This window comes from Carcharhinus amblyrhynchos, chromosome 14 (genome assembly GCF_965287045.1).
Source record: "Carcharhinus amblyrhynchos chromosome 14, sCarAmb.v2.hapA, whole genome shotgun sequence".
Taxonomy (NCBI): Eukaryota; Metazoa; Chordata; class Chondrichthyes; order Carcharhiniformes; family Carcharhinidae; genus Carcharhinus; species Carcharhinus amblyrhynchos.
The window spans coordinates 16,328,042-16,351,006 of NC_137337.1; the positions used below are offsets into that span (position 1 = coordinate 16,328,042).

The 22,965-nt window shown below is 40.5% G+C and overlaps 1 protein-coding gene across 1 annotated transcript in view; it reads right to left on the reverse strand.

Annotated features, from left to right (window-relative positions):
* Window positions 1–5,776: 5,776 nt before the first annotated feature.
* The window catches only part of sel1l (SEL1L adaptor subunit of SYVN1 ubiquitin ligase), a 36,024-nt gene continuing 18,835 nt past the window's right edge, over window positions 5,777–22,965 (reverse strand). Inside the window, exons 10-21 of the mRNA XM_080202337.1 lie at window positions 22,046–22,200; window positions 21,650–21,706; window positions 19,996–20,064; window positions 19,833–19,910; window positions 18,875–18,937; window positions 17,602–17,689; window positions 16,242–16,390; window positions 13,905–14,070; window positions 12,691–12,765; window positions 11,111–11,283; window positions 8,846–8,974; window positions 5,777–7,742 (exon numbers count right to left, since the gene is read on the reverse strand). Coding sequence (XP_080058463.1) covers window positions 7,560–7,742; window positions 8,846–8,974; window positions 11,111–11,283; window positions 12,691–12,765; window positions 13,905–14,070; window positions 16,242–16,390; window positions 17,602–17,689; window positions 18,875–18,937; window positions 19,833–19,910; window positions 19,996–20,064; window positions 21,650–21,706; window positions 22,046–22,200 — 1,385 coding nt within the window. The 3' untranslated portion in view covers window positions 5,777–7,559. The remainder of the gene's footprint in view (window positions 7,743–8,845; window positions 8,975–11,110; window positions 11,284–12,690; window positions 12,766–13,904; window positions 14,071–16,241; window positions 16,391–17,601; window positions 17,690–18,874; window positions 18,938–19,832; window positions 19,911–19,995; window positions 20,065–21,649; window positions 21,707–22,045; window positions 22,201–22,965) is intronic.

Genomic DNA, 22,965 nt, shown 5'->3' on the forward strand with positions numbered 1-22,965 from the left:
TTGAGTATGAAAATACAAAATGACTTTCACATCGTCACACTAGGCTTAAAATCAAAGGACAGCAAAACTAAAATGCAAAATATAATATTCCACAGTTAGCGGCTGCATGTCTCAGCTTCAGGCACCCATAGTGACTATGATGATTGAAAGTACTGATCTTTTGCCTTTCTCACCCAGATGTGCCATCCACAAGAGCTGCCAGCGACCCTGAGACTGCTCCGCATCCTTCTGTGTGATGAAGAAGACATCACATCTGCATCAGCATCACCCTGACTCACTCTGAGCTAGGCACCAGCGTGTAATCACACGTGGGTAGGCATTAGCTCTCAGCCCCATGGGTCAGTGGCGAAGGCACATCACACTTTTGTGATGAGCTGGCAGAGGCAGAGACAATGGGAGCATAACTTGAGACCAGGACCATGCTGCTTCTGAGGCAGATCACAAACCTCTGGAGTCATCCATGAGATCATAGAATCCCAACAGTGCAGAAGGAGGCCATTCAGCCCATTGAGCCTGCACTGACCACAATCCCACCCAGGCCCTACCCCTGTAACCCAGTGTTTACCACGCCTGATTCTAATCGTTGATTTAGCACGGTCAATCCAGCTAACTTGCTCATCTTTGGACTGTGGGGGGAAACCGGAGCACCCGGAGGAAACCCATGCAGAAATGGGGGCAACGTGCAAACTCCACGCATATTGACACTCAAGGCCAAAATTAGACCGGGGTCACGAGCACAGTGAGGCAGCAGTGCTAACCATTGTGCTACCGTGCCACCCTAAATCCTAAATGTGTGTGTGAGGGGATGGGTCTGGGGGGTGGGGCGGTGGAGAGGTGGGGGGGGTGAATCACCATGGTTCATCACTCACAGATGTAAGTTGAAGGCAACTTAAACACAATGGGGGCATGTCAAAGGTAACATTATTGGTGTTAATTATTCTGATTAGTGTTAGGAATGGATTTGATTTGATTTATTATTGTCACACGTATAAGCACACAGTGAAAAGTATTGTTCATTGCACACTATACAGAAAGAGCATACCATTCATAGATAAGGAAAGGAGAGGGTGCAGAATGGAGTGTTACAGTCATAGCTCGGATGGAGAGAAAGATCAACTTAATGCGAGGTAGGAAAGAAGCTAATGCGGTAGCAGGAAAGAAGCTGCTCTTGAGTCGGTTAGTAAGCGACCTCAGACTTGTGAATCTTTTTCCCAACATTTGAAGGTGGAAGAGTGTGTGGAGTCCTTAATTAAGCTGGCTGCTTGTCTGAGGCAGTGGAAAGCAGAGTCGTTGGATGGGATGGACTCTGTGTTCATGCGCAGCAGCACGAACATTTATTTAAATTAAATGGGCTGAGTCTTTTGGAGGGTTTTAGTAAATGCTAGATGCAGCGTTGTGTGGCTTTGGCATGCTGAGTTGGGTACTTATTTGTTATCAGCAAAGCAGACAGTGCTATTGCTTGACGAAGGCTCATTGAATCTAAGCATCTCTGTTGTTCCTGCCTCAAATGAAGGCTCCTATCCACTGACTACAGGCCCTCACACTTCCTCTGAGCCACCACTGGAGGCACCTGCCCTGGCCTGTGGAGCTGCTTCGCTTTCCTCAGCCTCCAGTGACTCTCCCCTTGCCAGAGCCAGATAGTCACTGTGTGCTGCACACTGCACTATGAGGAGATACATACTGGAGGAAGCTGCAACGTTCCCCACCAACTCCAGGTATCTGAAGCTCATCTCGAGCAGCACAATGATCCTCCCCATTACTGCTCTTGTAACAGGCATGCCTCCTGTTGTATTTCTCCTCAGGGGATGGAATGGGGTCACATTTGAGAGATTGACCATCACCCAGGAGCCATCTATTTACTCATTCAGGAGCCATAGAACAGCCTTGGTACCAGGGAAGGCTACAACATGTAAGCATCAAGGTGATGGACCAAGAGCTGGTAAATGAGATTGGTGAGAAGTCTCAACACCAGATTAGAGTCCAACCAGTTTGTTTGAGGTCAGAGGTCAGGTATTTCACAGGTGTTGGGGCAGATTTGATAGGCCAAAGGGCCTCTTCTGCCCTATGAGTTCTGAGGGTAGCAGGCACAAACTTGGAGAATCTGTGTTCTGCAGTCACAGACAATCATTGAGTGCAAACTCTGTTTACAAAATTTCCTAGCTCACTTGCTGGGGTGCTGATGGTGATGTGAGTAAAATCTATTAAGACAAAGGACCAAATAACTTATTCAATGAGGTTGGATTTAGCAGATGTTTTGGAGAGTGCTGAAGAAGCAGAGGTTGAGGAAGGGAATTTAAGAGCATAGGAACAGACAAGGCTACAGCTGGAATGTTCTATTCCCAATTGCTTGGTTTTTACATTGCTCAACACTAGAGGGAGCTAACATCTTTGAAATGTGCTAATGGTTTTAAAGTTTAAGTTTAAAGTTTGTTTATTAGTGTCACAAATGGTCTTACATTAACATTGCAATGAAATTAGTGAAAATCTCGACAAGCAATTGAAATAGCTTCAAAATGGAACACACCTATCTTAATTTAGATGGAACTCTGGAAATTTCAATAGCATTATGTTAAATATTAGAATTAGAAAAATTTCAATGCAAAGAAAATCAGTTTGCTGTATTCCCATAAGATAATTTGCAGGGCAGAGGATGCCACCAAAATACAATCATAGAAACCCTACAGTGCAGAAAGAGGCCACTTTGTTCATCAAGTCTGCACCAACCACAATCCCACCCAGGCCCTACTCCCTTACCCCTACATATTTATCCACTAATCCCTCTAAATTACACAACTCAGGACACTAAGGGAAAATTTTAACATGGCCAATCAACCTAATCCACACATCTTCAGACAATATTTGATTTACAATTGTCATATGCATTGGGATACAGTGAGAAGTATTGTTGCTTGCGTGCCAAAGCATATCATGCAAAGAGTAGACAGGGGAGAAGGAAATGAGTACAAAATGCAGTGTTACAGTTATAGATAGGGTGAAGAGAAAGATTAGCTTAAAGATCACATTGGTCCATTCAAAAGTCCAAAGGCAGCAGGGAAGAAGCTGTTCTCGAGTCGGTTGGTATGTGATTTTTGTATCTTTTTCCCCCAATGGAAGAAGTTGGAAGAGATATAATGTTGACAAACTAAAACACTTAGATTTACATCGCACCTCAGGACATTCCAAAACTCCATACAGCCAATGAAGCACATCTTGAAATGCAATAATTGTTGGAACGTAGGAAATGTAGCAGCTGAATTGCCCAAGGCAAACTTCAATAAATGGTGATAACAACCAGATCATTTGTCTTTGTGATGTTGAGTGAGGGATAACTACCTCACAGAACACCAAGGACAATTCTTCAAAGTAGCATTGAGTTTTTTTAAATGTCCATCTGAGGGGACAGGACCTCAGACTAACACCTCAGCTCAAAGAAAGTGCCTCCAATAAAACAGCACACCCTCAGCACTGTACTGGAGGGAGAACTTCCATTTGTGTGTTTGAACCTTCAGTGTGCTTGTATTCAGAATCCACAGCCTTCTGACTCAGGTATCAATTTGAGGCACAGCTGAGACATGAAAGTGACAAAAGAAAATAAATGGGGAGGTCAAAGTGTAACAGTGGTAAGCTGACTGAAGTAATCATACATTACATGCATGAAGATTCAATGAATTATAAATGTCACCCAAGAGTCTGCACTCTTGGAAAGGGCAACTTACCCAAGCCCACCCACTTACTTCTTGTAACCCCATGCATTTTCCACAGCTAATCCACCTAACCTACACATCTTTGGACTGTGGGAGGAAACCTGCACAGGTCTGGGAAGAACAGTCCAGAATGGAACTCAAGTCCCTGCGACTGTCAGGCAGCAGTGAATTAAAATGGCAAATGAACAGAATTGAATTGTTCAGCCATCATCCAGTCTACCTTTGGTCTCCTCAAATGTAGGAGCAATCACATCGCAATCATGAATATACTACTTTCAGCTAGGTAAATTGTTGTTTCATCTGGAAGGTGTTTGTCATCTGGTACTGGTGGGATAGGTGGTGGTGAAAGAACAAATAGTGTGCCTCCTGCATAATTTATTGTGCCGATGACCACAGGAATCCAATTCTGTCTCAGACATGACGATTGTACCTGCACCATCCAGGAGGGCTGCCCTGAACGCACACTAAAAATAAAACCTCATGCAGATTTTGTCCCAAGTACATCCTCTTTATAAATTAGCATGATATAAAAAGCCTAAAAGATATCCTGATTCAAGATCTGAATCCACAAAAACAAATGCAACAGAAATACTTTCATCCAAATTACACTAATTCTTGTATATTGACCAAACATGAAGTAGATTTGTACGACCATCTTAAATGCTAAACTGGTATATTTATTACAGCATTGTTGGGACAAATGTCCACAGCTTAGCTTTAACTATCTTTGTTGCCTCCTGCCAGAAGTGGAAATCCCCTATACAATTGCAGTAAATCAAAATCAATTGACATTTAAGTTCTTCTCCCTTAAAATTCCAAAGACAAAACTATTTACCCAATCTAGTTACATAACCCTTCATTACATCTGATTATAACCACATTTTCTAAGTTCAGATGGGAGATGGTCATTCATGAACTTAAACAAGGTAGCTCATTAAAATGAGAAGAAGATTTAAAAGCCACTGAATTGAAGTTGTTTGCACATTAAGAGGTTTTGTGGTCCATTGGGTAGTGTCTCTAGAGTCCCCACCTCATGACCTGACGGCCAAGGACAGGGGTTCATAATGCTGTCAAACAGGTTTGATTATCAAATCTGCAAAAAATTCTAACATGCCAATGGCTGACAGTAAGAGTGGGAGAGATTCCTGGTCAGCCACACTTAATGCAGAGTGGCACCCCTCAAGTTAAGCCTCTGACGACAGACTGTTCCAACAAGAACTAGTTCTGGAAATAGACAAAACTGTCTCAGTCCACACGAGGTGCAGGAAGGGAACTGGAAATACATTGATTTATTCCACTTGAAAACCTGACGACTCAAAAAAATTCTATCCCAGCTCCCAAAAGAAAGTACAAGTTTCAAAGCAACCGCAAGTGTGGAAATTACAAGTCTTTATTCATAGAAACCCTACAGTGCAGAAAGAGGCCATTTGGCCCATCGAGTCTGCACCGACCACAATCCCACTCATTCCCTAACTCCATATGCGTACATATTTATCAGTTAATCCCTCTAACCTACACATCTTAGAACACTAAAGGAGCAATTTTAGCATGGCCAATCAAACTAACCTGCACATCTTTGGACTGTGGGAGGAAACCGACACAGACACAAGAGAATGTGCAAACGCCACATAGAATGACACAAAGACATTATTGCGACTTCTGTTCCAAGGTTTAAAGTTAATAAATTTCTGAGTGAAGATCTGTAGACATGCAATAAAAGTTCATAAATATTTTGTGAGCTAACATTGAAAGACACCGCTCGTTCCTCATTTTCTAAAATTTATTTGGACACAACTTTTGAGCTCATTGACCAAAGACTAAAACAAGCCTGATGCAGTTTACCAATGTTCTGACAGATAGTACACAAGTGGGGAAAATGTAGAATGTAATGGCCTATAGGCCACACCCCATTCAACACTGCAATCTTTTTGATCCTAAAGAATAAAATGGTGGACTCTTGTATAATATTACCTTTGATTGTAGTCTGCATACACCCTGTTGTCTTCCAACAGAATGAGAATGCTATCAACATTCGAGGCTAGAGTACATTCAGAGCATTATTAAAATGAAAATAGAGTCTACAGCAGCTGGATGCTTTATTAAAATGTAAGCATAAATATACAGTTCGCTGGCTAAGGGGCTAGAATTTTCAATTCACAAAAGGTTACCATACATTAAAAAAGTCTGTACACCTTATTAACATTTTTAAACAATTTTACACAGCTTTCCTTATTGCATTTACAGTATAGTACATTTACAATACAACTAAGAATCCCACTGCCAGTTTTAAAGGGGAACTTGTATTTTCAAAACTTAGCTCAAATGATTAAAAAACAAAGTGCAGCCATTATAAGCTATCGCTCTCCCAAAAGAAAAGATATGGAGGGTGGGGATGGAAAAGGGAGGGGAATTGGTCTTTACTTGGGCTATCATTAGTCTGGCTTTTGACAAGACAGACAACCATGTTCAATCAGGCTGCTTAAACTAGGAGAGATTGAGCCCTCCCCCAACAACATCTGTGTCTTGAAAGCATCACACCATCAAAATAGGCACCATGAGTCAAACTGCAATTCGGATCTTCTGCTTGGCTATTTTCAATTATTCAAATCCATCATTAAACATCAGCACTAGCCCACCAGGTTAAAACAGCCTTCACGAAAGCCCACTCCACCGCACATTCGCTTGCATTTCTACTTCCAGCTATTAATAAAATCGAAACAAAGATAAATGCTGGAAACATGGTTTCAGACCGAGAGAGGGGAAGAGTTATTGTTTTGGTTCAAGATGCTGCCCAAGTACTTCCAGCATTTATGTTGTTTCAGATTTCTGGCATCCACACTATTTTTTGTACTGAGGTGATTTACCTTGTCCCAGGCTAAAGGTCAAGCTGACTACAAGCTGTTTCAGGTTTGGTTCCACACATTTAATCTTTCCAACATAAAAAAAATCATCAAATGTAACAGAAGTCATCAGATTGCAAATCCAATATTTTCACGCTAGTTTCAGAACCTTTGATCCTTGCTTTGCAAAATAAAAGCCAAACCCATGGACGTACTAACGGAGGGGAACTAAAATGAACTTCAAGATTTTATCTTCTAATGACGAACTGAAACATCTTTGGAATTAAGTCAGATTTTAAAATATCCCTTTTAATTAATAATTGCTTCTAGATTTGGTAAACTAATCCCCAAATAGATAATGCATTTATCGATTCTTCTCAGCATCTTTCTGAAACCAAAAAAATCACACCTTCCTACAAATGTATCCAGTAAAGCTCCACAAGGACATGTGGCTGTTGAGAGCAATGGTCTTCAAAACAGGGTCAGTTGGTTGACAAAATCAGCTAAAAGGATGCAAGGTACAAGTTCTTCACAGAAGAGCTGAAGTACAGGCGAAGTTCTATTGGCAATTAACTGCAATGCTTTATTTATGTGACTGTGCAATATCATACTATGTAGTGACACCTCGAGAAGACTAACCCTCATGTAGGATTTGTTAAGTTATGTATGTCCTCTAATGAAAAACAAATCAGCTTTATGCTCAAAACAGACAAATTTAATACGTAACTGCTGGAAAATGCCAAGTAAATCAACAGTGTTTTTGCTTTAAAGTTCAAAAGACCAGAAGTTTTTTTTTAAAAAAAACTTCATATAAAACTATTCTTCTGATGCTGATCAAAATAGCTTAAAAACTCAGTAAGCCTGAAAATAGGCCTGGTTTTATTAAGAAAATGTGCACGTCATACAAGTCAAGAGTCCAACTTTTTTCTTGCGGCATCAACAAAACAGGTTCTGGGGGGGTGGGGGGGGATGCTGGATGTGAGGGGAAGACACCTGTACTGACTGCATCTCTGTGCTATTGTTGCTCACGTTGAGGTTCTGGCTGCTGGGGGCCTGGTGCCCGTAGCTCAGGCTGTTGCTGTCTTTGCCTGTAAGCGATCACAGTACCCAACAGCAGAGCAAGTATGGTCATGAGGTAAAGATCCCACTCAGGGCCCAGCAGCATGTCCAAGTCAATCTGCATCCACAGCTCTTGGAACTGCAACCAGAAATCAGAAATCATAGTAAATATTCTCCCAGATGGAAAAACTCTACTGGTATCCAACTAAATCTTGAAAATCCACTACCTGCATAAATATCAAATTCCAACAACATTTGTGCACTTTTATTTCCCCCACCCCTTCTCCAATGCACAGTTCACAGATATGAACTTGTTACCCAAACTATAGCGTTTGCAGATTTAAAATTTCCTGGCCAGTGCAAAAATCCTGCCGTAGGATTTTTCCTCCCTTTAATAGGCCTTTGGTGACAATAATGAAGCATAAAACCTCAAGGGCAGTCAGAAATTTATCAGACCTCCACTCAGTTGGTGTAAAGTCAGGACCTGGCAAGGAAACATTGAGCTCAATATGAAGAAATAGGAGGTGAAGGCCACTTGGCCTGATTGACCAATAATCGCATGGACCTTAATCTTGACTGCGCTTGATGGCCTCTGGGCTGGAGAATTCCCAAGATTTACAATCCTCAGGTTCTGAAGCAACTTACTGGCTCCATAATCAAAAGAGGCAGCTTCAGGCAGGACAAACAGCCCCAACAATGGGTTATAGTTTTAACTACAGTTTGGAAAGGTTGGTCCCTTTACATTCTTACTTGAAGTGTATGGTTCCAAGGCCACCTTCATGTTGAGGCACCTGCTCAACCCCTACCTAGCTCATTCGTGCCCAACTCTAATTGCTGTCAACAGCAGCAGTCTGCTTGCTGCCCTTACTTGGATGACGAGCTTGGAGGCAATCAAGGAGCCACCTTCTGAAATAACCCTTTGCTGGTCTTGCTACCAGCAAGCAAGAGCTCAGGAAGCCCATTTGGTTAGCTAATTGGGATTAGCCTAGGGGTTTTAAAAAAAGGACAGCATGGACAAGTTGGGCTGAAAGGACTGTTTCCATGCTGTAAACCTCTGACTCTGGTGCTGAAACTAGCATCTGAATGGAGGCACGTAGATAAATGCAGCTGTAAATGTTTCTGAGCCAAATCAGGGACGGCCATGCAAGATTCCCTGTAATGGAGTGATAGCTGGATAGAGCAGGACACCAAGAGAAAAAAAATTAATAAAGTTCTGCTACCCTTTCATTTGTGTTTACTTACTTTGGTTTCACTCAGGTAGTCCAGTGAATACATCATGCCTAGTTTACAAAGTGCAAGGAAGACAGGGACTTGAGCATCAGGACTCGTCTCTGCAGCCATATCATAAAACCGCTTTGCAAGATAAATGTCCTTCAGAAAGAACAAAGATAAGAATTTTCATTTTCTTAATACAATGTGACCAACTACATTAATTTAGTTGGAAATGCTACAGCAGACTGATGTTGTACAGAAATTAAACTCAGCACAAAGCTAGTGCCAGCCAGGCAATATCCGTTTTCATCAATTCAATATTGACGCCAAGTTCTGATGAAGGGCCCGAAACATCAGCTGTTTCTCTCCATGGATGCTGCCTGACCAGCTGAGTATATCAAATATTTTCTGCTTTAATCCTCATCACACTATTTGGTTAAAAAACACATTTCTCCTGCCTAAAGGAAATACATTAGTACCTGCATGGTTGCACATATGCAAAACACCTCCCCTGGGGTTAAAATGTACGTGAGCAAAAGATTCAGAGAATTGCCGTCTGAAGCCTGAGACTTATTGTCGGAAGCTGATTCACTTGTTAATTTTGACTTCACACAATGTTACTACAGTGTTGTGTCAAACCTGGCTAATAAATTTTGTCCCCTTGCACGTAAATCTTCCGACATTTCACCTGAAAACTAAGGGCGTAGGTATCTCCCACAACGTTGGCAGTTGAACCACATGCACCAATGTATATATAAAATAACAGACAGGATGAAACAAAGGAGATAACAAGTTCAAAGAGTGAAAGAGAAAAGTAGAGAGAGCTGCCTTACATGTTCACCACTACCCACGTGCTTGTTGACTTGCTTGTTGTTGGTTAACAACACCTTAACTTTAAAATACTCATCCTCGATTTCAAATTCCTGCATGTCTCACCTCCTCCCAATCTATAATCTCCTCCACAAGCCTCATAACTCAAATATCAGTGATCCTTTAATTCCAGCCTCTTGAGCATTTCAACTGTGCAACCATTGGCTTTCATTTGCCCAATCCCCAAGAACCAAATTTCCTTCTCTAAAGATCCACAGCTCTCTTTAATCCTTTAAAAAACTGATCAAAAACTTGTGGCCATCTGCCCCAACGTTGTTATATTCTGTTTGATACTCACTATGGAGTGCATTGGAATATTTTATTACATTAGGGCTCAATGTAAACAAATAGTAGACCATTTGACCCTTTAAGCCTGCTCCACCATTCATTTGGTTTACAGCTGATCAAATCCAATATCCTGATCTCTTTCCCCGATATCCTTCAATTCTTTTAGCCCCAAGAGATGTATCTAATTTCTTTTTGAAATCAGGCAATGTTTTGGCCTCAATTACTTTGTGGTAATGAATTCCACACATTCATTACCCTCTAGGTGAAGAAATTTTTTCTGACCTCAGTTCTACAAATTATGACCCCTAGTTCTGGAGTCCACCACCATTGGGAACGTTCTTTCTGAATCTACCCTATCTAATCCTGCTGGAATTTTATAAGTTTGAGATTCCTTCTCCTCTAAATTCCACTGAATACAATCTTAACTAACAGTCTCTTCTGAAGCCCAACAAACCTGTTTTATTTTTGTCTAACACCCAATTGAATGGGCCATCACGATTCCAACCAGGGTTTTAATGGCCTCAAAGAATTGCCCCCAAAGAGTCTTCAAAGAAATCTGGACAATTACAATCAATCTAGCTAGAGTAGTATAATTGGAATATCAGGGCAACCTATTGACAACAACTTATGTATACAGCATGTAAATACAAAAGGTGCAGTTGCTGGAGATTGAACAGAACAGTAAATGCTGCAAGTATTCAGCAGGCTTAGAGAGAAACAATGGTTTTTCAGATGTGACCTTTCAGTACAGTTCTGTTCAAGAACTTTGTTTTTATTGTGCATTTATATAGCACTTCTGCCCATCAAAATGCCCCAGCATGCTTCACTAGAACATTCTTTCAAAACCTGACACCAAGTTACCCAGGGAGATATTACAACTGAAACCTGGTTATAGCTATCACTTTAGGAAGTGTCTGAATGAAGGAAAGTGAGGTAAAAGAGATTGAGGAGAACAGAGGAAACTCCAGAACTAATTATGGATCATTAGTTATAGAGTGGCAACTACACTGCAAAACCAACAGAACTCGATGCAAAACGTTGGCAAATTCAAGGCAGCAGAGTCAAAGGAAGAATCAGTTTTCCTCTTCAATTTAAGACGACAAACATACAATAGACATATCATTTTCAAACTCATACCTGTTTGATGCCCAGGCCCTTTTCATGCATGTAGCCCAAGTTAAACATGGCCTGGGCACTATGCTGTTGCTCAGAGGCGAGTCTATAATGAATCACCGCAGTTTCATAATCAATGTCTGTGCCGTAACCATAGAAATGATAATCTCCAAGTTTGATTCTTGCAACTGTATAACCTGAAACACAAAATATTTAAATGCATACAGAACTTGACATTCATTATGGATAGCAATTATATTTCCGTCATATGAGCCTCATTCTCCAAGTCTCTTCAGGAAAGTAATTAATGATCCCAGAATAGATATTTGAAATGCAGGCTTTTCTATTGCAATTTTCTATTCAGTCTCCTAGATGGCAGCATCTTTTCAGTTCATGCTTCTGAATCATATCCTCGTCTCTAAGGCTATCTTAGTTGCTTTCCTTAATATTGTTCAAAACACAAGTAAATGAGAATCAGCTCAGATGTATAATTCCGTTTTTAAATACGACTGGCTTAATTTTCAGTAATTTAGAAACTTGCTGTAACAGTTACATAGCATGAGCAAGTGTCATTTTACAGAAGTTTGAAAAAGTTGCTCCAATTTAAAACAATCTGCATAAGTCAGTGGGAGAAAAAAGTAGCACAAAGAAGAAAGGGCCATCTGAAAGGTGTCTTTAAACATCACAGTATCCTCTTATTACTGTACTGAAGGAGAATAAAACCAGCTGTGCTTACCACAAGTGTTTCGAAATGAAATTAATGATCTTTCGTGATTATGGGTGACTGAGCACTGATCTGCTCTCCTATTCACGCATTTTGCTATCATACCCTGTATGTCACTATCAGCACTTAAGTCCTTAATGCCACCAATAACACTTATTTTCCCTTGTGTTTTGATCAATTTCTCCTCGGTTGAGCTATCACTATCTATTCTGCCCCAGCTCCTTCAGCCCTGTCTCCAATTATGTATTATTCATTACATTTCTATCCCTCTTCAGTTCTGTAGAGGAATCACATTGGCTCTAAGCATAAACTGGTCCGTTATTCACAGATGCTGAGTCTATCCAACATTTCCTGCTTTTATTTCGTACTGATTAAGTCTGGAAGTTTGCTTTAAGCACGAGTATCATTTTATACAAGACCTACTTTTATCAAGTAAACCTCAATTTGAGATCTATATTTAAGCTTTACACACACTTCACAAAAGGAAAGCTCTTCCTTCACAGCAGTTTTGCAAAGCTATTTTACAATCATGGAAAAGAAGTGCATAACTGTATTCTTAATTACCTGTGACAGAACAGTCACCTTGTGGTGGTTTGACTATGTTAATATTACTTATGTGCAGACGTTGATGGGGAATAACCACTTGCTTTGAACGACTGGTAACTGCTTCAAAAAATTATGGATGCACACCACCGTGCCTATCAGCATTTGAAAGGCAACAAACTGTACATGAATCTTTCTTTTAATTCATTCATGGGACATGGGTGTCACTTGCTGACCAGTATTTATCACCCATCCCTAGTTACCCTTAAGGTGGTGGTGAGCTGCTTTCTTGAAATGCACAAGATTTCTCTTTTCTTTATTAGTCTTGAAATCTCACCTTGCGCTGCCGCTCTGTTCCAGTGCAATAGTGCCCGTGGATAAGTTTCATTCTCGCCAAATATTTTAGCCTCTTCTGCAAATAGAATAGAAAACGTAAATTAAGGATTTATTTCTCGTAACTGATCTTGGAGAAACTTCGTCCAAAGGTACATCGGAAAAACATTTTCATAACTGACCAACTGAACCATTTAAACTCAGTAAAATGGATTCACTTGATCTTAAAGAATTTCCAAAAAATCCTCCGCTTGCCAGTAATTATCAATATCTGCTCACTGAACTGCATTGCAAACATTTTCATTAAATCCAATTCCCCACTGGATATTATGTCTGTGTTAACCTTGCGCCCTCAATACCTAGGATTGTGAAATGTTTCGTTAGAAAATGTTATAGTCTGAAATGTAACATTTCAACTCCTAACTTCGTTTCTTTCCAAATTTTGATTTATTGTTGCATGCATTGGGACACAGTGGAAAGTTGTGTTTCTTGCACACTCTACAGATAAAGCATACCATTCACAGAGAAGGAGACGGTGCAGAATGAGTTAGTCATAGCTGGGTGGACAGAAAGATCAACTTAATATAACGAAGGTCAATTGAAAAGTCTGATGGCAGCAGGGAAAGGGCTGGTCCTGAGTAGCAGTGTGTGTGTGACCTCAGACTTGTATCTTTTTCCTGACGGAAGGTGGTGGAAGAGAGAATGTCTGGGTTGCGTGGGGTCCTCAATTATGCTGGCTGCTTTTCTGAGACAGCAAGAAATATAGACAGAGTCAACAGATGGGAGGCTGGTGTGATGGAATGGGCTACATTCATAACACTTTGTAGTTTCTTGCAGGTCTTGGTCAGAGAAGGAGCCATACCAAACTGTGATACAACCGGAAAGGATGCTTTCTACGAACTGAGGTTTGAACTAATTTAACATTGTAGCCAATACATTTTAATCAAATGTTTGCTGGTGCCAGTTAACAGCTTGTAAAAATGTCAAGTATCAGCAGCTCCACCAGCAGGCACACCACAGCATTGCAATTCAGTTTCTGTTAAAATGTGCAAGGTAGAGTATTAATAATCCTTCCTGATCTAAATCCGTGTGGCTCACTTGTGTTGTAACAGTGTAATTTTAAGTCACATGACAGATCACAGAAAAAAATTGCACATTTTTAAAACAAGAACCAAGATTGAACAAGGCAGCTGAAATAATGCTAGACTTTCTTCTCACTTTGATCCAAAATGAATGCAGCATTGCTCTGGGCCACTTCGTAGCCTTGTTCAGCCAATAATAAATACTGTACTAATGCCGAGTCAGTGTCTCCCTCCTTGTAGCTGTTGTATGCAGACATTAGTCGCTCTGACCAGCGACCACGCTCACAGACATTTTTAAATAACTGCAAAAACAAAAGAGAATGTTTCAGAAAGTTAGCCAAAGCAATCTCAAAAAACAAAGTTACATCAAATTAGTTTGAAAAGAAATCTGCGCTCTTATAATTGCCTTGAATCTTTTCTTGAAAGCAAAACATTGTTGTTGCAATCTGAAACTAAAGCAGAAAATGCTGAAGAAACTCAGCAGGTCTGACAGCAGCTGAGAAGAGAATAGAGCCAACATCGAGTCTGGATGACTCCTCTCTCCTAGAGTGATCTTTCAACCTTGGGGTACACAGTGGATAGCACTGCAGCCTCTCAGCAGGAGGGACCCAGGTTCGATTCCTGGCTTGAGTCACTGTCTGTGGGGAGTTTACACATTCTCCCAGCGTCTGCGTGGGTGTCCTCCGGGAGCTCCAGTTTCCTCCCAAAATCCAAAGAGGTGCAGGTTAGGTGGACTGGCCGTGCAAAGTTGCCCCTTAGTTGTCAGGGGGACCAGCTAGGGTAAATGCATTGGGTTGTGGGAATCGGGCCTGGGTAGGATTGAGGTCAGTGCAGACTATGGGTAGGATGGCCTCCTTATGCACTTTAGAGATTCTAAGATTCTCTCCACAAATGCTGTCAGGCCTGCTGAGATTTTCCAGCATTTTCTGTTTTTGTTCAAGTCTCTTCTTGCTGTTTTGATAGAATTGTTAAGAGACAGTATGATAAAAATCTATCAATCGCCTTCTGATCGATATTATGAGCTGCTAGGTGCTTAGAGCCTTCTTTCAAGTCATGTAGCAACTGGAAATCAGCAGAAAAGGGAATTCTAAATAAATGCTAATTCACTGTTTGCCTTTTAACAGCAAGATTGAAAGAATCAAAGAACAAAAGTACATGAGCATCATTTAAGATTGCTTCCAAATTCAGTGGAATAATTTACTATTTGAGAGCTCAAAGTGCTAATTACAAATATACAGCAGAATGACAACTGATCATGTCTTTTTACTTTAAAAACATTTCTTGAGCAGCTTGGTTATTATATAACGAGGCAAGAATTAACCACAAGGTTTCAGGTGTGATTCTCAGCTGTGCCAAGTTAGAGGTTTTCAGTTAAGCCTATGCTACAATTGATGGCACAGGCAACAATGTTTTTTTTATATATTTGTTGCTCACAAGTAGGCGCACATTAACACTGCAATGAAGTTACTGTGAAAATCCCCTAGTCGCCACACTCCACACCTGTTTAGGTACACAGAATTTAGCATGGCCAATGCATCTAACCAACACATCCTTCAGATTGTGGGAGGAAACCCGCACCCATTGGGGGAAAATGTGCAAACTCCACACAGACAGTGACCTGAGTCAGAAATCAAACCCAGGTCCCTGGCACTATGAGACAGCAGTGTAAACCTCTGTCACCATTCCTCCATGTGAGTGGTTAGCACGGCTGCCTCAGTGTCAGCGACCTAGACTCAATTCCAGTCTTGGGTGACAGCGTGGAGTTTGCGCATTCTCCGTGTCTGTGTGGATTCCCACCAGGTGCTCTGATGTCTCCCACATTCCAAAGATGTGCAGGTTAGGTTGGTTGACCATGCTAAATTGCCTTAGTGTCAATGGATTAGCAGGGTAAATATGTGGAGCCAAGGGGAAAGGGCCTGGGTGGGATTGTCGTCAATGGAGGCTCAATGGGCTGAAAGGCCTCCTTCTGCACTGCAGGAATTCTGTGACTTCAGTGTTCAAGCTTGGAGAGAAGGCAGAGATCTTGTATTCAGTCAAAATCCATTAACCAAAAGTGGAACATGCACATAGTTGCCCCTTATAGGATTGGACTTAGTTGTACCAAAGTCTGGCAAAGCTCAAAATATTAAGTCTCATGGACAAAGATTGTAGAAGGATTTTGACACTTGGAAATGGGAAGAGAAGAAAAGGTTGCAGCAGTAGGAATCATTGAAGTAAAAAACAAAGATATGAAGTCAGATGCCTTGCAGGGGGAAAATTGAAGGTGTAGTAACTTAGTAGCATACTGCCAACTACATCAGTGTCCAATGAATCAGGTTTGTGCTGTCACATAACCACAGTATGCTTGCAAACTAAAGACGTGTAATCATGTGGACGGAACCTTAGATTTTCTAAGTGCAACCACTGCGCAGCACTTTAAATTCTTACTTTCAAAGGCAGTTATTGAAGAATATTTCCGGCTGTAGATTCTTACCTCAACAGCTGTGTGACAAGATCGAATCACACCACTGCCAACTGCATGCATTTGAGCCAAGTTATAAAAAGCCAGTATGTGTCCACCTTGTGAGGCGAGGTTAAAGTACTTCAAGGCTTGTTTGTAATCTCTCTTCACACCCACGCCATCTACCAGACAAATAAATGCCACTATTGTAAAAACATACCTCCAACATAAAATTTAGGCCACGATCAGCCGTATGGTACCCTGGGTGTAATTCATTTTCAGCGGAAAGGAAGGCAGTGATAACCAAAAACAGAAGCAAGAGAGAACAAAAGAAGAAAATTACAGCACAGGAACAGGCCCTTCAGTCCTCCAAGCCTGCACTGACCATGCTGACCAACTGAACTAAAACCCCTACCTTTCCGGGGACCATATCCCTCTAAAGGAGGGAAGGAAGGTTTGTAATGTTGATAGCCCAAGTGAGATGTTGAAATCACCAGCTTACTGGTTCCAGTACATGAGCATTGGCTGACATAGAACAGGGAGAACCTCATGATATGTTATCATTTCATTGTTTGGGGGGTCCTAGAATGTTGAGGTTACCCCGAGTTGGTTATACATTATCCCACAAGACATCTCATATTGCACAGTTCTGTTATCCTGCAGAAAAGAGTGCGCATGATGGGGCCACGTGCTCATGATTATATCCTGCACTCTCCTTTGTATTCTTTACCCATGAGAGAAAGTACTGACTACAACAACTGATAATTGGAATAATTTATATGAATATTCACTAGTCTTTTCTATATATTGTTGTAGAATGGTCACTCTACACTGATATTAAACTTTGGAGATTTGTTGTTTTGTGGCAAATATAAAATGAAAAACCACGAATAAAAATATTCTTTAAAAAGAACTTGGAATAGATAAAACAGCCACTTGCTCAGAGTTCCAACAGTTAATCTGAAAAGTACACTGAAGCAAAAATAATCTGACAGTGCAACTGCTCAAGAAAATAGTGCAGCAAAATCTATAAACACAGTAGCATTATTTTTTATCTACTGATCCTAATGTACACAAAGACAGATGGGCAGGACTAAATCAATCCCAACATCCTGTACCCATGCATATTCACAGCACCAGACATTGAAATACACAGCAGTTGCATTTCTCATCATTTGGCTTATCAATACCATTCAATTCATTAACTTTTATTGGGCCATATTCAAACAAGATACTGCACTCCTGGCAAGCGACAAGAAGAGGAGGAGCAGCAAGTGTATGACGTATTGTCACACTTCAGAAAATTAGCCAGGGGCTATACATCTGGTATAGAAAAAAAACAGGGAACTTCTAGCAAGTGCATAATGAGTAAAGAAATGCAACAATGGCTTACTGTAATACATGGAACCCAACTGGAGCTGTCCATCCACCCAACCCTGTTCAGCAGCTTTCTGAAAGTACTTCAGTGCCAATTCATGATTCTATTAGAGGAGGAAAAACGATTACCTACACTTGCATTGAATCACACATGCACTACATCATATTCATTAATACAACAAAAATTAAAAGGGAAGCAACTTGGTTCAACAATCACCCACCGTGGTACTTGTCTGTATTTGAGGAACCCTCTTATTACATTGCTTGAATGCATCCCAGTGACTTACTGTGCAAATACAAACAATTAAAAAGGGTGGAATGCAACGTTTTTAGCAGGATCAATCCCCATCTGAGAAACTAGGTTAATTGATTTTTGCGCTAGTTATTTATTTTTCACACGCGAGACGTCAGAGCTAAAAATAATCACTAGATCTGTAATGTAACTTGGGATCGAACTGGACACCAAGATTGTAAACAGTCTGCTTCCAGAGGACAACATGGAAAAGGACAGAATCAGTGAAGAGGAAACAATATTTGACTTCTGCTTTCCCCAGTTTGTAGTGGAGCGAATTGCCCCTCACCCAGGGTTGAAGTTGGACAAGTTTCCTGACATTGGAGGGGTTAAAACATGAGGGAAGGCAGAGATGGACTTCATTAACACATTTGAAATCCAGCATTAAATGTGGTCTGACCAGTATATTTAACTGTTACCTATTACTTGTATACAGGAATTTGATTGGGCACTTTAAAGAAGCACTACTGTTGGGTTTTGGCCGAGGGTATTGTGCCTGTAAACAGACTCCAAGTAGTAGTTCTATCAGTTGTTGGAAAGTTCAAATTATGAGCATCGGTAGGCATTATTGGGTGTTGGGAATGGGTTAACTGCAACCTTTCACTAATTTGTATATTAGTTGTTTAATAGTACTTACGGGGGTATATAAAGGGGTTACAGGTGGCATTGGATGTGTATGTGGAGGTGTAAAGAGAATAGTGAGTTTCTGAAGAAGCTGGACTTGCATCATCTTTTATTACTGAACTTCAATTGAGGGGCTTAATATAGGGGATTGCTTGTTACAGCATAGCAGGCTATAACCCATTGCTTTTCCACGTTTGCCCTTGTTAGCTTTCTTCAGCTTGGGGGGTCCACACGGTCTTTCCACAAGATCTCTCAAGATGCTGCAAAATGACTGACCAAGTGCAAAACTTTGGCTCTCCTCCCCATTTTCAACCAAGATTATTCACTCCATAAGTAGCTATAGCAATCAGATTTGAAAAACAGTAATACTCACCACTGGGACACCCTTTCCATACAAGTAAGCCATTCCAAGGCCACTCTGTCCAACGGGATTACCCTGGTAATCAAAGTTACTGCCTGTTACATAATGTTTTTCAATCTTCACACAAGATTACAAATAGCATGAAACAAACTGAGGCCCAACCTCTACTATATACGCACAGGGAATTGGATCAGTGAAAACAAATGTAGACTTGCTGACATTCAGTATGATCATCAATTCATGGAAGAGTACTTCCAAGTAAAATATGCCAAATTGTGCTCTTACAAACATTGAGCCACCATCCAGAATCTGCAAACCAAGCTACCTGTTTGGATTGCAATTACTGGATAGAGGATTTATACAGTGATTGACCACATCCTCCCCAATCCCATCAACAGTCCGCTGTGTTCTTGGCTATTGAGGAGCTGGATATTGCTCAATGATTAAGAACACACTTTAAGGCATTGATTTGCTGATTAATGAGCCACCTCCACCCATTGCATGTGATGTGGCGAATAGAACAAACTAATCAACCAGTGTAATGGAATCCATATTGTGACACTGGACATAGGCTAAACAGTTGACCTGGTTTTAATCTTCCATTGAGGATGCAACTGAATGAATATGAACCTATTTATCTTCCTTAGGCAAAAGGGAGAGAAAAAGTACTGATTGACAATTTCACCTAAGTCAACAGTCAAACTGCTGGTACAATAATTGGGACTGTACAGGCAGCCACAGCGCCCATCTATAATTCAGTTATCTTACTTAGAAGATTATAGTTTGTCCAGAAGCTTGGAGAGAACACTTCCATTCAACAACACAAATATTTTCATGGAATAAATAAGATTTCAGGATATTTAATCACATATTTAAACATTTTCAGTCTTTAAAAGGTTAATCAGTTTGGATGGGATAAGTGAAAATCCAAAGCAAAATTATTTTGACAGCTATTTAAAGAAGGACTTACCATGTCTGCAGATTTCTTGAAGTAATGAAAAGCAGTATCATTGTTCTGGGGCACAACATTACTACCTTCTGAGTACATCTGTTTGTGTAAAAAAAGTTCAGTTTTAAAGTTTTCAATTATAACCGGTCTCTATTTTGCAAAGTGTATCATTTTAAGCATTTACCTTTCCAAGGAATGCCATTGCTTGGGAGTTCCCAGTTCCTGCTGCTTGATTGAAGTAATCAAAGGCTCTCTATAAAAGACAAACAACAAAACTCAAGCTGTTATGAATTAATTTGTCTACTTCAGTTGTACTGTAGATTGCCCAAAATATTCTATGCACACACACACACAAGTTAGAAATGTTAAAATTTAGAGCAGGTAGTGAAGAATTCCTGCTACTGAAAATAGAAGTTGGAAAGTGAAATGCGGAGAACTTGTTTCTATTCATTCTTGGGACATGGGTGTTGCTGGCTTGGCCAGCAGTTATCGCCCATTCCTGGTTGCCCTTACGGTGGAGATGGTGAGCTGCCTTCTCGCATCGCTGAAGCGATGCAACTTCTTGCAAGCTGTGCCCAATATACCTTCTAATTCTACCTTTTACTCTCGCTCTGTGTTTCTAAACTTTATACTAACTTTTACTTTAAGCTAACTCTTGTAACTCTAACAATGCTTTAGAAGGACAGCTTCTTCCCTGCTGCTGTCAGATTTTCAAATGGACTTACTTTGCATTATGATCTTTCTCTACACCCTAGCTATGATTGTAACACCACATTCTGCACTCTCTTGTTTCCTATTCTATGAATGGTATGCTTTGTCGGTATAGTGCGCAAGAAACAATACTTTTCACTGAATCTTAATACATGACAATAATAAATCAAATCAAAAGCCATCTGCTGTGGGTCAACCACTGACATTAGGGAGAAAATTCCAGGATTTTGACCCAGTGACCGCAGAGGGACAGCAATATATTTCCAAGTCAGGATGGTGAGTGGTTTGGTGGAAGCTTGCAAGGGATGGTGTTCTTGCATTGAAAAATATGTATACTTCCAAACCTTTCCCTTTACCCACCAACCCAATGGGCACAGGTATCTGCTGCCCTTGTCATTCTAGATGGAAGCGGTTGTGGGTTTGGAAGCTGCTGTCTCAGGATCTTTGGTGAATTGCTGCAGTGTAATAATATTTAGAATACTAAACTTTGAGCAGTTGGCCAGCATCAGTTTATTAATCGAATTTTATTTATGAAAAGAGCCTGAAGGCTGAGTTGCAGCGCATATTACATTAACATGCAAGCATAAAAACATTACATGTCATAGGATACCAGTCAGAAATGCTGTGAGTACAGTGATTCTAGGAAGTGTTAGTGGGAGTGTGCGCTTCCACTCCATGCATCTTTTGGGATAAGCTACAAGTTCTTAGACAGTTATATGGGCAAGATGGGTATAGAGGGATATGGGCCAAATGCAGGCAATTGGGACTAGCTTAGTGGTTTAAAAACAAGAGGGCAGCATGGATAAGTTGGATCAAAGAGCTTGTTTCCATGCTGTAAACCTCTGACTATGAGTTAAGGCCCATTATTTCTCAGTTGATAGCATCACAATCTTTACCACAAGATAAGGTGGCTTTATCCCTTTTGAAGAGATCTCCAAGTTACCATTGAAGTAACTTTTCTAGAAAGTAAACTAGCAATAAATCATACAGGAAAACACATTCTCTATACAGAAATACTTAGACTGCAAGGTTTTAAAAATGCTACCTCTAAAATGCAGCAGAATCGACTCACTCCTTGCAACACCAAGAAAAACATTCCAACTTCAAGTGCCCTTGCAAACAATTACCTGAAAATTTTGTTCCACACCTCGGCCTCCATGCAAATGCAATTGACCAAGTCCAACCTAAAAAAGACAGACAACTATTTTGCAACTTTACTGGAGTCTTTGTTCACTTCAGGATTCCATTTAGAGATCTTGTCACGTTTGCAAGTTTTAAATCAGCAGGAATTAAAATACAAAAGGAGAGTTGTTATACAGATATGTAACACACACTTGTGGGGTAATGCTGCGAGAGGGCGACAAAGAACAGCACAGCACAGGATCAGGCCCTTCAGCTTCCATGCCTGTGCCAACAAGCACAAGACTTTTACATTTTAGCTATAATGACAAATTCAGATCTAGGACCAAACAATTATTTGTTTTTATTCAAATTATTTCCCCGAGATCATTTCCATATGATACCTGTGCTTGGACATCTCCCTTTTCAGCCAAGAACTGGTAGTATTGGATTAAATCATCTTCCAGCATTCCACTGCCAACACCCGAGTTTTCAGCTTCATCAAGAAGACGTATTCTCTGAACAACATTACCACCAGTCAGAGATATATCATTGGCAACTGGGGAAGAAATTTAATCAAAAATTAATGAAATACTTCACCAGCATGAGATCCATACAAAGGACAGCTGCCAGAAATAGCATTTTTTGTTTTACTGTCAAACTAGAACTAGTAATTTTATAAAAAAAAACTTATCATTCATTCTAAAGCACTCATATGGGAGGCATGGTGGCACAGTGGCTAGCACTGCTGTTTCACTAGGGGACCTGGGTTTGATTCCTAGCTTGGGTCACTGTCCATGTGGAGTTTGCATGTTCTCCCTGTGTCTGTGTAGGTTTCCTCCCACATCCTGAAAGATATGCTGATTAGGCGCACAGACTTGAATAGGTGCCAGACTAGGGGAATTTCACAGTAACTTCATTGCAATGTTAATGCAAGTTTTATGACTATTCTAACTATAACTCAAGTGCCAAACTATTGAACAAGGTGAAAATAATTCACTGCGCTATCCTTCACATTGTAGAAAACTTTCACTTAAAATACTAAATACCTCAAGCTTCACTCACACAGCAATGCTGCTGCTGCTTTTGTAATAAAATAATTGCTGATACAGATCTGGATGCAACCTTAATGACTAAATGTGAAAAATAGATTAGAGCAGAGGGCAGAGCAAATATGAGAATTGTGTGGAAATCATTTCTAGGTTCGTGGTTGAGGTAACAACTAGGCCAATTAGTTTCTTTTGGTTTATTAATTAGTGTCATTATGTAAGCGCACATTAACACTGCAATGAAGTTACTGTGAAAATCCCCTAGGTGCCAACCC